Below are 14,077 nucleotides of genomic sequence, written 5' to 3'. Positions count from 1 at the left end.
TCCTCTGCACACACAGCACATTACAGGAAGGCGTGCCAGAGCTTTGAAAAGTGAAAGAGAGTCGGGATACACATATCTTGTGTCAGTGTCTGGCAGTCTTTAAAAAAAGTGTGTGGGTGAAGAAAAAAAGTCAGTTTAAGTCTGAACGGTTAACTTGAGTGTGATTTTATCTGATTGTCTGTTATATGAGAAAAGTGGAAAAGACATAAAAATACAGATACAAAAATGACAATGTTTTATGTCTTTATGAATTATGTCATAATAAAGTCTTTATGAGGGAGACTATGCTGACAGACATATTGTGCCCTCTGGTGTTTTAACCCTGAGCTTTAGTCACTGAACACACACAACTACACTACATCACGTAGCAGTGTGAGAACAGAGAGAGAGATAGGAGGAGAGGGAGGAAACCAACGCCCTAACCTGGAATTTGTCATTCAAGCATTACTATCCGCGTCTTTTTCACATTGAAATGTTTTAACAGCACGTATTTGAAAAACGTATCATGACTTGTCCGTGCTTGATAGTTAACAGTATACCTCACACAGTAATTATTTTAACTTTCAAACCTATGATGACTGCCTCATCTATTATAATGACAATTGCTTGAAAGACCAGCGTCAAACGCCATGTACACACCACACCTAAAGAGACACACCCTGCATTTCTTTCCCACTAAGCTCAGGTGGGTTTGCTTTACGTGTTTCCACTCTTAATACACGTCCTACAAACAAAACACACTGCAAGACTGAGCCTGCAAAATTTTCCAAACTTCAGTCTAAATAACCGCTGTGGTGCCAAGCGAGACGGACTGAACAGTAGGACAGTGAACCTTTCGGTATAATGAGATAGTGAAGAATAATTGGAGGCATGCCATTAACTATAATGACTTCGACAGAAAGGGTTTGGCCTTATTAAAACTTCTTGTGGTGCAATTTCCACAGCATTTGCACATTTGTTTTCTTTGGCAAGATATGAATCTTCCTGGGAGATTTAAGTGTCACAACGGTCACAGTGAGGTGGAGCCTCCCTCTGGCATATCCGCCTTTATGTCTCTATTTCACCTACACTTTCTGTCTGCATTGTCCATTCTGACGTACACAGAGCCTTTTGAGGAGAAAGTAAAAGCTTTGCTGACTGTCTCTTCAGCTCAGGAGTAAATATTTAACTCGATGTTTGCTTTCCGCACTGAAAAACAGTGTGGGCCACTGCCGTACTTCCTGGTTGTGAAGAGGAGATTTGTTACAAAGGGGAATTTGTCACTCATATGTGTCACCCCACACCACACCAAACAGACATCTGGAATATAAAACTAAACAGATACTCGTCTGACGTAAGGAAAACATGATTAATCCAAAGAATGCAAAGGTAACACCAGGTTTACTCTCTCCCATTATGATTCACACTGACTGTGAGACCTGCTGACACTCGTAGACACACATATGATATCATTTCCAGACACTGACATTGACATCATTCGCTGAGTAAACAAGCCTGACAGCTGGTTTATTAAATTACGTAGATAATTGACATTGTCTCGCTTATTAACGCTGTGATCTGAGTTTCCCCGGAAGCTTGTTAACATACGCACTTTCCACTGCCTCATAGATTCATAGAACAATACTGAAAAAGAGACATGTCCTCAGTGCTGCTTTACGGGAACACTGATAGGACCAAGGTCTCACATTAACTAAATAAAGAGGAATTTGGCAAAAAAAAAAAAAAAAAGAGGGTGCATTAGCCGGGAATTTATAAATACTGAGGTCATGACATGAGTCCAGAAACCCCAGCCTTTAAGAAATGTTTGACTTGACCAACAAAGTCTTTTCTGATCTTTTTTTTTTTCATGTTTTTATTATGACTATCTAAATACTGTTTCAAAGGTGTGTCATCCTGGTGAAGAATACTTTATTTTAATCTATATACTGTATATGAAGCGACTCAATATAAAAGAAAATACCAGAATCAGCCTTAAATTGCCCAACAATTTGGAAGAATACATTTGTAATTGTAGAATGTAAACTCTTTCTCAGTCCATTAAACCCTCCCAAATCCCCCCAAATATTAGGACCATGGCCTTATGGGAAACAAGTCGACATCAGAGGCTGTTTCTCAATAATTTGGAGCTAAAAAACCTTTGTGTTAACCGCCTTTTCTTCTATAATATTTGCTTATCTGCTGATATATTAACTGAAGTGTGTGTGTATCTTTGTGTGGTTGTGCACAGTCCACACTACGTGTACACTGCCCATGAATTTATTGTTTTGCTAAATTGATCTTAACCCCTAAGTAATAAATCAAACTAGTTCACTAGTCTATCTCTTGGACTTTGAAGCCAAAGTGCATTAAAAGGATATTCATGTATGTTTACATTGTCTGTGGGAGGATACGCTTTTTTAAAATCACAATACGTTATGATACAGTCTAAATCTATAAATCTTATATTAATACAGTGTTATCTGAAAAGGAAAAGTATAGTTGCCTTTTCACAGCAGATCAGATTTCACTGCAGAGTGAAAGCTCAGACACACCTCTGGAATTTTTTTTGTTCAGTTTTATAACTCATGTGTAACCAGCCGGTTTATGAGACACAGTCAGACAGACAAATGCACATTTGAGGTCACGCATAGCAACGCCTGGGACGAGTCCTGGACACACCTGAATTAGTTGCTAGGGAGGGACAAGCAGGTTTGAATGATAACAAACACACAGTGAGATAGTGAGACGGTACAACGGTCGACTGGTTTCTGTTGGCCTGCAGCCATGCCATATTTACTCCACACACTGCAACAGAAAGCATTATCTGAATGACAGATTTGTAAAGGATTCAGAATAAATAGGTCCGGTCATCAATGTTTTTTTTTTTTAATTGTTACCTTTCAGACAATAGAACAGCGAGCAAAAGAAGAAAAGTAATTTATAATTCATTAGCTGCTGCACAGCACAATGAAAGGTAAATTAATTCTTATATAATTAACAGCTTCATTTAACACATAATATATCCTATCCTTAATTTTGTGAAAATATGAAACATGCTTTCAACAGTAAACGAAAATTAAACTTCACAAATTAGAGAAAAAAAAATACAAAACAGATTATGTTGCATGATTGTTACCAGATAAAAGAAAAAGGCTGCAAATGCTGCAGTGACAAGAAAGCAGTGCTGTTGCTCCAATCTGCCTGCAGGGGTCATCAGTGTGTAACAAGACACAGCACGACACTGCAGGACTTTCAGGGGCCCACATCCTAACATGTTTGCTATGCACGCAGCAATAATAATAATAATAATAATAATAATAATAATAATAATAATAATAATAATAATACAAATAATAATAATAATAATAATAATATAATAATAATATAATAATAATAATAATAATAATAATAATAATAATAATAATAATAATAATAATAATAATAATTCACATGTATGTCAAATGTCACATGAATGAGTCACAATTGTGGGGTATAAAATAATCATTAAAAAAAAGAAGAATTGCAGTTTCAACTACTAAAAAACCCCCCCAAAAAATAACATCTTCACTGCAGATCTTTGAGAAACTGATATAAATTAGATGTGCATGATTCAACACTTTGTGTGAACAAAAAAAAGTATGTAATATCACATCATGGCCAGGAGGGTGAAGCATTGCTGAACACATGTTTTGTGTATGAAGTAGGCGTCTGCTCATCACATGGTCAGATAAATATAGGCAATCAAGCTAGTGGGTGTAAATCCAACCTGACTAAATATCGTTCTGTTTGTCCTGTGAGGCTTCCTTAAATCATTCACAATGAGTATTACAACACAAAATAATCATATTCATAATTCAATACATCTGTGTTCAGGTCAAATTACAGCGATAATCATAAAAAAAAAGAATTAATGTGTGACGATAATTAAGTTTAAAGTTTAGTTCTGCGACCAAGTGTCTTATTGTATTCACAATAATATATTAATTTTAATTATATTTCTTGCAAAAAAAGTGGTGGAATTTCAGTAAAATGAGGGCAAGATATTGTTAAATAATAAGATAATTAATAATCGTATTTAATACTGATCAAATCGAATTTGTTAATTGAAATGTGCAAAACAGCATCTGATGTGTTGCCATAAATAAATAAACAATATTGGACCCCCTTTCTATTAGGGCACACTTTATAAAGGATTTATAAGTTATGGCTTTATTGATAGGTAGTACATCATTTATTAATGCTTTATAGATTAATAAGGAAAAGCTTTGGGTTGCCAGGTTGTGATAAAATCAGTTGGCAGGTGTTTGTCCATCTCAAGCATAACTTGTCTTTTTAGTTCTTCAGTTCATTAGCAAGACCTCTCGATGTTTAGTTCAACCACTCAGCTGCTGGAGATCATCTGGAACAAAATGCATTTATTAACCACCAATTCTTATTTACAACTCCAGACTTGATAAATTATTATAGTAGAAGAACCTCATTATTAATGACTTACTAACCTTTATATCAGACCTGTTGGCTCATTATAAACTAAGTAATTGATTAGATTTTCCACCAGAGATTGAAGAAGGATCTTTTACTTAAAGGGACTGTTTGTAACTTCTTACATGTATAAATTGGGTTGGTGTCCCATGCGCGCTCGCGTGTGGCTACGCTGTTCCAACACAAACTACACGGAAGCACCAAAACCGCAAAGTTATATCTAGTGAAGCCCGTCTTGCAAAACAGTGTTAACTCTTCCTGGTCCAACCCCTGACCGCGGCCAGAAGACACAGAGGAGCTTTGGTCTCCAGAGCCGGAGTCGATGCTGCTCTGCTCCTCTGCCTGCCTGCTTGCCTTCACTCACACAACGCGCTCGTTCTCACTCGCTCCACCTCTCACGTGCATGCGCGCACACTACACACTGCAGAAATCGGGAGTCTGAAGCAGGACAACACAGTATCAGCATTGATTCATGGAGAGACCTTCGTCTGGTCAGCTAACATTACTGCCAAGCAGGTGAAATATATAGTGATATTGTGGTTTTAGCTGACGTGTGTCACCTCACTGTTTTGACCGATGCTCGTTCATGTCTATGTAGAGCGAGCACAAGCGTGAGCGCGAGCAACAGGATGTTGACTTTCGTTGACTTAACGGCCACAGTCATCGCTGTTAACAAGCAATTTCTGATTCTTACATTATGTCCCTTTAAAGGAACAGTGTGTAGCATTTAGGGCGACCTATTGGCAGAAATATAATATAATATTAATAGGTATGTTTTCATTGGTGTATAATCACTTGAAAATAAGAGTCGTTTATTTTTACATAGGGAGCAGGTCTTCTTCACGGCCACCATGTTTAGTAGCCCAGAACGAATGATAGGGACTTTTGTATTTTCAAATTTTGTGTGTCGGCCAAGGTAGATCTCCTACACGCTTTTATGCGCCACATCGCTAGATGCCACCAGGTCCTACACACTGCACCTTTAAGTAAATGTAGTAACACCCAACACGTTCTCATCCCAACTTGTCACCCACCGCCACTTTTTCACACCCCTTGGGTTCACTTTATTTTTGACATCAAAACCGCTATAGTAACCCTTTGCGTCACTTTAGGATTAGGCAACAAAACCACTATAGTTAGGTTTAGGAAAGAAATACATGGTTGGGCTTAATACTACTACGTTTGTAGAGTGAAAATGACACGGAACGTTGTGAACGCTAGACATGAACGAACAGCTGATTGGAAAATGAAAGAGAAACTTACTGCGCAGGAATTCACGAGACATGAACAGCTGTCTCCTGGATGAAAGCCTTGTGTTTGTTGCTCAAAAGCCTCTGTATTTAACGTCCTGGGAATGAGAATAGGGCTGTATTACCACAGTGTACCACAAGTCCTGAATTCAAAAGTAAAAGTAAAAAAGTATTAGAGTGAAAATATACTAAAAAACAAAAGTAAAAGTACTCATTATGCTGAATCACATATATATTACTGTATTATAATTATTGATGCATTAGTACATCACTTTAATGTTGCAGTTGGTAAAGGTGGAGCTAATTTTAATGATTGCTGGGTAGCTTAACCTTTAATATAATATCATAATTCATTAGTTGATTTATATTTTGTATTAATAATCTGAATCTGCAAAGTAGCTAGTAAGTAAAGCTTTAAAATAAATGTAGTGAAGTACAAAGCGCAACATTTGCCTCCAAAAGGTAGTGGAATAGAAATATAAAGTAGCATAAAATGGAAATACACAAGTACAAGTACCTCAAAATTGTACTTGAGTATATGCACTTAGTTACATTACAACGCTGTCACCAGACTAAAGAATCATAAGGAAGTAGGAATGACTACTGTTGACTCTGACTCTCATCAGTCGCCTTCACCAAACAATCTAAAACCTAGAACACAATAAAGCATGCAATCTACGACGAGACAAATGATTGATTTGCTTTTATCTCTCTCAATCACTCAAACTATGGATGAAAAGCCAAAATACAATGTTGATACTCTGTCAAAACCATACCCCTTTAAATACTGCTTCCACACTGTACATACATTATTGTCCCCAAACAACCGACATAAGTCATTGTCTCCTGTATTAGAGACTTCTGCTCACATCTGTGATTACAAGTTATATGAAGAGTAATAATCTTTTTTTATTATCCACTTCTGCTAGCCGCTAAAGTAGAAGTGTTATGTTTTTATTGTCTGCTACAGAGCTGGGCGGGGACAGAGCTAGTTCCTCTTCCTTCTCCTCCTCCTCCTCCTCCTACCCCCCGTGGATAGGACATCTGTGCATTTAAAATCTTTGCATTTATATAGGCTATATATATTTATTCATTACTTATCTATCTTCCAGCTACAATATTTGGGGCAATGTCACTTAAGACAACCCAAAATAATGTGACCTTTTTTTTGCAAAATGTTTCTAATTGTTATTATCTAATAAAGAAATATGTAAGAACAACGGTTGCTATGGGCTGGTTTTGATTTTATTCTGTTATTAAATAATAAACACATAACATGGTTGCAAAACACACTTTAATGTGCTACTCTATCAAAAAGTAAGCACAACTACAAGCCAAGTATTCTTTTCTTCAGGCCTTTAAGGCAAGAATACTTAATTATACTTTTCTTAAGTATAATATACTTATACCGATCAAAAGATTAAGTACAAGTAGGTCTATAGGCCAGGTATACTTAGACTTTTCTGTATACTTGTCAGTATAAGCCAGGTATACTAAGACTTTTCTGTATACTTGTCAGTATGAGCCAAGTATACTTGGACTTTCCTGTATACTTGTCAGTATGAGCCAAGTATACTTAAACGTTTCTGTATACTTATCAGCATAAGCCAAGTATACTTATACTTTTCTGTATACTTGTCAGTATGAGCTAAGTACACTTATGTATACTTTAGTTGAGTATACCTCTAATAAGTATATAAAAAGTAAACTGAAAGTAGCCTATATACTCTCTTATCTTAAGGTTAAAAGAAAATAACACACTTGAATCAACTTCTTTTTGGTAAGGGACAGCCTATACTATGAGAACACAGTGTGTTCATGTATACAAATATACAAACAAAGGTACTAATACTACTGGTGTCTTTTTACTGAAAAAAAATAAAATTAATTGTTATAAGGAACTTTTAATTTCCAGCAGCCATGTATTCTTTTCTGTAGGCCTATAAGGCAAGAATACTTAATTATACTTTTCATTTCGATCAAAAGATTAAGTACAAGTAGGTCTATAAACCAGGTATACCTAGACTTTTTTGTATAAGCCAAGTATACTTAGACTTTTCTGCACACTTATCAGTATGAGCCAAGTATACTTAGACTTTTCTGTACACTTATCAGTATGAGCCAAGTATACTTAGACTTTCCTGTATACTTGTCAGTATGAGCTAAGTACACTTATGTATACTTTAGTTGAGTATACCTCTGATACATAAAAAGTAATATGAAAGTAGCCTATTCTCTCTTATTTTAAGGTTAAACGAAAATAACACACTTGAATAAACTTGTTTTTGGTAAGGGGACAGTCTATACTATGAGAACAGTGTGTTCATTTATACAAATATACAAACAAAAGTACTACTACTACTGGTGTCTTTTTAACTGATTTTTTTTTATTTTTTATATAAGGAACTGTTAATTTTCTAGCTCTACAGCTGCACAGAGAATGAACATTTTCCTTCCAAAGTGGTTCCCAGTGTTAACAAGTGGCCATGTTGGGGTAGAGTCAACAACAGCACTGTGATGAGCCTTTATGGGCAGGTGTGTTACCTGTGGCTCCCTCAGGAAGCACTTCCTTCCTATAGCTGCCACAGCTGACCGACAACAGAGACACACACCGATGATGAATGAGACGACAGGAAATGATCATGAAATAGTATTCCTCGTCGTTTTTTCATTTAATTCACTGCCTTTTGTGTCAGTCAGTCATAACCCGCAAAGGGATTTAGGTTGGCAGACGGAGGGCAAGTGCTTCCTGATAATAAAGAGGTGCGTCTTATTTCCATTCCAGTGATTGACTGCGCACGGCTTTCACCGGCGGAGCTGGGGGCATTGACGCATTGTGGAGTCGACAAGGGGGGTTTGTAGCAGCAGCAGCTCTGCAAAACCACACCGGCTTTGCATTACACGACAGGAACCGCGATGGCCGTGGTGCAGCTCGACACGGACGACCATCAACCGGAGAACGGCTTCGTGTCCCCAGAAACCACGTCGGCCAACCTGCTGACACGCATCGACGGCTCCGTGCTGCCGTTTCTCGGGGGATTCGGGAAGTACCAGAAACAGCTGATCGTGCTGACATGGATCCCGGCGTTATTCATCGGATTCAGCCAGTACTCGGACAATTTCCTCCTCGCCCAGCCGAACAACACCTGCATCCAGCCTCTGGCAAACCTGACTAATCAGACTGCTCCTGCTGCGGGCCATTCCTCGCTGTTAAACGGTCCCCCAAACAGCAGCGGCAGCGGAGGCGCACGATCAGCTTACAATGGAAGTTCCACCGGCAACAGCCACAATGACACCAGCAGGAACTACATGCAGTGTCAGTGCAAAGAGTGGACATTTGAGCTGCACTCAGGACTTGTGCAGAACGTGGTTACCAAGGTAAGAGAGGGTGCACATCATTTCCATCATGTTATTATTATGCATGTGTGATACCCTATCTGCCCTAATCCTATTATAGGATCGATTTAGTAAGAGGGAGAAATTGTGGCACTTATCAACACCCAAGCAGCAGCAGTCATGTTTTTTTTTTTTTTTAAACAATATTTTGTATTGAATTTTACATATAAACATATATATACACATACAGACAGACTAACACTATTAATAATTCTATTATACAATGAAATGTTTAGTCAGAATTTCAAAGAAAGAGAGACGCCATGCATTTCACATATCTAACAAAGAATACAAAAAAATAAAAGATAAGACAAATAGAATAAATAAATCAGCAGCATGTCATGTTAATGAAAAATTATGTATGACAGCTTCTCGCCTCCATTAGTGCATCCAAAAAAAAGGAGTGCATTTCTCCACAGTGGGCTGTCTAGCACTGAGTCATGTCTGTTCTGTAGAGATTCACAGATTTGGCTCACCTCAAAAGTGTTGTATATGTGAGGGCATGCACCTTATTGCTGACAGTCAGTGAGTCATACCTAACAGCTGACACAAAGTGTGACCTATCAAGAGAGATGCCACCATTGGCACATTGGCACACAACTGCTGGTGGAATTTGCCGGTGTGCCGTAATGGACATAATAGACGTGGAGCCTTTTGATTTGGAGCAAAGGTCATTAGTGCGCTCTCTAGAATAATGCAACCATCCCTGGCCAAACATCACCCGTGCTCCCAATCTGCTGCCTTAACCAAACACCAGTGATATGTTCATTCTGGGCACTTTTTAGTGTGTCTCTGATGTCTTTACCTCCTATCACACATCACCATTGTGTTGCAGATATTCCTATCTGCACAGGCCCAGGCTGAGGAGACAGCATAGGCCTGCAGTCATCATAGTTAGTCTGCCAGCTTGAGGAGGAAGGGTTTTTCTCTCTCTCATTACGCACATCAGCTCTTCTCACATTGTGGATGCGTCCTGCTTATATCAAGATATCAAGTTTTTTTTTTGAAAAGCATGAAACTAGATCCAGAGGGCTCTCTGAGTAAACTTGACATCAATATTGACGGGATAATGTGATTAAATCGGCAGAGAAAAGACTCTTATCACAGAGGAGTAGATAATTAAGACTTTAGAAAGAGAAAGAATTAGGGCTGTCAATAGATTAAAATGTTTAATTGCAATTAATCACATGATTGTCCATAGTTAATCGCGATAAATCGCACATTTTCTGTCTGTTCAATATGTATCTTAAAGGGAGATTTGTTAAGTATTTGATACTCTTATCAACATGGGAGTGGGCAAATATGCTGCTTTATGCAAATGTATGTATATATTTATTATTGTAAATCAATTAACAACACAAAACGATGACAAATATTGTCCAGAAAACCTCACAGGTACATTTAGCATAAAAAATATGCTCAAATCAGGCAACATTAGCTGTTAGTGGGTCAGTGTGCCGACTTGACTATGACTTGCCCCAAACTGCATGTGATTATCATAACGTGGGCATGTCTGTAAAGGGGAGACTCGTAGGTACCCAAAGAACCCATTTTCATTCACATATCTTGAGGTCAGAGGTCAAGGGACCTCTTTGATAATGGCCATGCCAGTTGTTCCTCGCCAAAATTGAGTGTAACTTTAGAACGTTATTTAGCCTCCTTCACGACAAGCAGCACTGTAGTGTGACATGGTGGGTACCAATGGATTCCTTAGGCTTTGTAGTATCATATGATGCCAGGATCTTCACTCTAGCTTTAAAACTGAGCTCGCTACAACCAAAAAATCGCAAAGTACCTTAAAGAAATTAGTGCCGTTCTTGGCTAATTTGCATTATTATCGCGTTAACTTTGACAGCCCTAGAAGGAATAAATAGATATTAATGTTTAACACTCGCTTTTGTTGAGAAAAAGTCTAAACTGTTGATGCAAGCCCTTGTAGAGAACAGTAAATTGCATTTTAATCTGCACCTCTGAAGAGTTTGGCATGCATATCATAATCAAAACGCTTATCAGGAAGAGTTAGATCTGGAGCCGGGCTTTGAAGCGTCTCTGTGCTGTAGGAGGGGGCTGTGGCACCACTGTGATGCCAACAGCTCATCTGCTTATCACTGATAATGTCCCCGTTTAAATAAAGCAAATAAAATTCAACTGTGGCATTTCAATTCAGCCATAAGGGAGCCGGGGAGGACTGTTTAAGTCTTGATTTCATTTACTGTCCGCAGGGTCATTTAGGGGGGTGGGGTTGCATGAGCTAAAGCCAGGATGATAAACTGTTTTTATGGATAGAAAATACTCCCAACCAGCTGAATATGAAGTCATATGTAAGGGGAATCGATTGGGTGGAACCATATTACTAGCAATCAAAAAATGTCAGTACTCCCATGGGTAAAAGAAGTTTCTGATATATGAAGGATTTTGTACAAAAAACACCACCGGCTCTCCCCTCATGCTGGTGTTAACCTGTAGATACGAACATTTGTGTTGCCGTTGCACGCATACGGAGAATGTCATGTTGACACTACCACCACTGCAGATCAGTGACGGGCCGGAGCAGTTGGTGAAAGTGTCTCGTCTTCCCTGACCCGTGCAGTCCTGACAAAGTCATCGTCAGGAGAAATTGAATCAGACGGCATGAGGACGAATCTTTGGTTTCGTCTCTTTCGACAACCTGTCCCTCACTCTTCCAAGGCCCCCTTTATCTCCACCACCAGCAGTAGAAGCACAGAAACTAGGATGTGACACTACAGCGAGCAGGAAATGATAACTTGGCATTTCTATCTGTGTTTGGATTGCATAGGCATAACTGCACATAACTGGGTTCAGCTATCTGTGACACTCGATCCCCAAAAAGAAAGAGCAGCAGGGTGCCAACACAGACGTAATGGCTGCGCTAGTGTCTCTGTCAACATGTACCAACCCATTCTAACCCCATGTTATACCTTCATATCGCATGAGGAAAACATGCAAATACATGTAGATGTATTTGTGCCACAAAGGTTTCAGTAGCACTTTTCTACTTCTTCTCAGCGTGTCACAGAAAGACGGCTTTGATGGAGGCGGAGGAGGTTGAGGTGGTGATGAAGGATCCAGAGTGGTTAATGTGGAGACCCATACTAATTGAGTCAAAGCTCTCCTCGGGGTCCGTCTTAATTGGACTGAGCCTTAGAAATGAGAATGTATCATTACTCAGAGACAGATAGAGTCTCTCTGCAGCCTATACTACTCAGCTCCCATTCAGCTGCACAAATAGTGGCCTGAGAACCGCTTCGAAGCAAAGATTAACCTCTACGCTGATTCCCTGTGAAAGTTTGGTTCTTGTATAGGCTATCAATCAGAGACACTTGCCATCTAGGGATTGGTGACTATTTTAACATCTACTTTAGAGCTGCAACAATTAAATTGATTAGTTGCCATCTACCAGATTAATTGCCAACTACTTTGATAATCGATTAATCGGTTTGAGTCATTTTTTTAGGAGATAAAAGTCAAAATTCTCTGATTCCAGCTTCTTAAATGGGAATATTTTCTGGTTTCTTTACTCCTCTATGATAGTAAACTGAATATCTTTGAGTTGTGGACAAAACAAGACATTTGAGGCTTTGGGAAACTTTTTTTCACCATTTTCTGACATTTTATTCATTAAGCAACTGATCGATTTAATTGAGAAAATAATCAACAGATTAATCGACAATGAAAATAACTGTTAGTTGAAGCCCTAATCTAGTTCTTTTGTAAAACTTCACCGTAGAATGGTGATCTGGCTGGTACAAAACTACGACACGGTCGCGCATTTAAGCTATTTTTCATCTTGAACACAGCAATTTGTCTGATGAACAGTCTAAAACCCATAAGATATTCCATTTTAAATCAAGATGATAAATCTGAGAAAAGCAGCAAATCCTCATATTTTACAAGCTGGAAACAGCCAGTATCCGTCAGTTTTGCTTAATAAATGACCAAAAGGTTGAATCCATTATCAAAATTGTTGCCAATTAATTATCTGTTGCTTGTTGGAGTTGAAACGATCAGTTGATTTAATCAATTAGTTGATCAACAGTAAAGCCACAGAGTGCAAAACCGTGGTAACGCCATTCGCCTCGCTCAGAGGCCATCCTTACCATATCACCACTTTAAGAGCAACGGAAGTCAGACTGTGGCTGGCAGTACCACGGTTTTACACTCTGCGGCTTATGTTACCGCAGTTTAACAAGCGTGTTGGAGAACTACAGTGGCCTTCAGGTAATGTAACAAATGTGAAAGGCTCTCTCTAGAGCCAGTGTTTGGTTTGTCCGTTCTGGGCTACTGTAGAAACATGGCGGACTCCGTGAAGAGGACCCACTCCCTATGTAGATATGAAGGGTGCAATCTAAGATAACAAAAACACGATTCTTAGTTTCAGGTGACTACACACTAATGAAGACTTAGTTCTGAATATAATATTCCATTTCTGCTAGTAGATCCCCCCAAAATACACGCTGTTCCTTTAATGTAAAAAGCCTATATTCTGTAGTTACAGCTTCTAAATTGTGAAGACTTTTCTTTGTCATATGTGACAGTAAACTGAATATCTTTTGGTTTTTAGACCATTTGGTTGGACAAATCAAGACATTTGAAGATGTTACACTGGGCTTTGAGAAAGAGGGATATACATTTGATTAATTATTTAACAATTATTTTGTTACATTTTATAGACCCAACAAGTTATTGAATGATCAAAAAAAATAATGGGCAATCGATAATGAAAGCAATAGTTGCAGCCCTAGTTGAGTGATTAATCAAGCGGTTGTTTCAGTACTTCAGTATGTCAGTGTCAGTTTTGTATTATTTTTCTTGTAGGTTAGAGAATTGTATGACAGTGATAAGGAAAAGCACACACTGGTGGGTACACCCACACCCCATATCACTGTGCTGGAGGTTGCACACCCATAGATCTGAAAGATGATACTGTACGAACACCCATGCAGGCCTCT

General features: G+C 38.5%; 1 protein-coding gene and 1 long non-coding RNA gene across 2 annotated transcripts in view; one reads left to right on the top strand and one right to left on the bottom strand.

Moving 5' to 3' along the window:
- Positions 1-3,382: 3,382 nt before the first annotated feature.
- Positions 3,383-8,392, bottom strand: LOC141777295 (uncharacterized). Its single transcript, XR_012595884.1, has 3 exons — positions 8,256-8,392; positions 5,725-5,809; positions 3,383-4,378 (listed from the first exon to the last, which is right to left on the bottom strand). It is a non-coding gene; the product is annotated as an uncharacterized LOC141777295 (long non-coding RNA).
- Positions 8,301-14,077, top strand: part of LOC141777290 (solute carrier family 22 member 23-like) — a 41,560-nt gene continuing 35,783 nt past the window's right edge. The window contains exon 1 of the mRNA XM_074651419.1: positions 8,301-9,089. Coding sequence (XP_074507520.1) covers positions 8,628-9,089 — 462 coding nt within the window. The 5' untranslated portion in view covers positions 8,301-8,627. The remainder of the gene's footprint in view (positions 9,090-14,077) is intronic.

This window comes from Sebastes fasciatus, chromosome 11, assembly GCF_043250625.1.
Source record: "Sebastes fasciatus isolate fSebFas1 chromosome 11, fSebFas1.pri, whole genome shotgun sequence".
Classification (NCBI taxonomy): domain Eukaryota; kingdom Metazoa; phylum Chordata; class Actinopteri; order Perciformes; family Sebastidae; genus Sebastes; species Sebastes fasciatus.
Note: the sequence above shows the minus strand (reverse complement) of the source record. Positions and strands in the feature narration are given on the sequence as shown.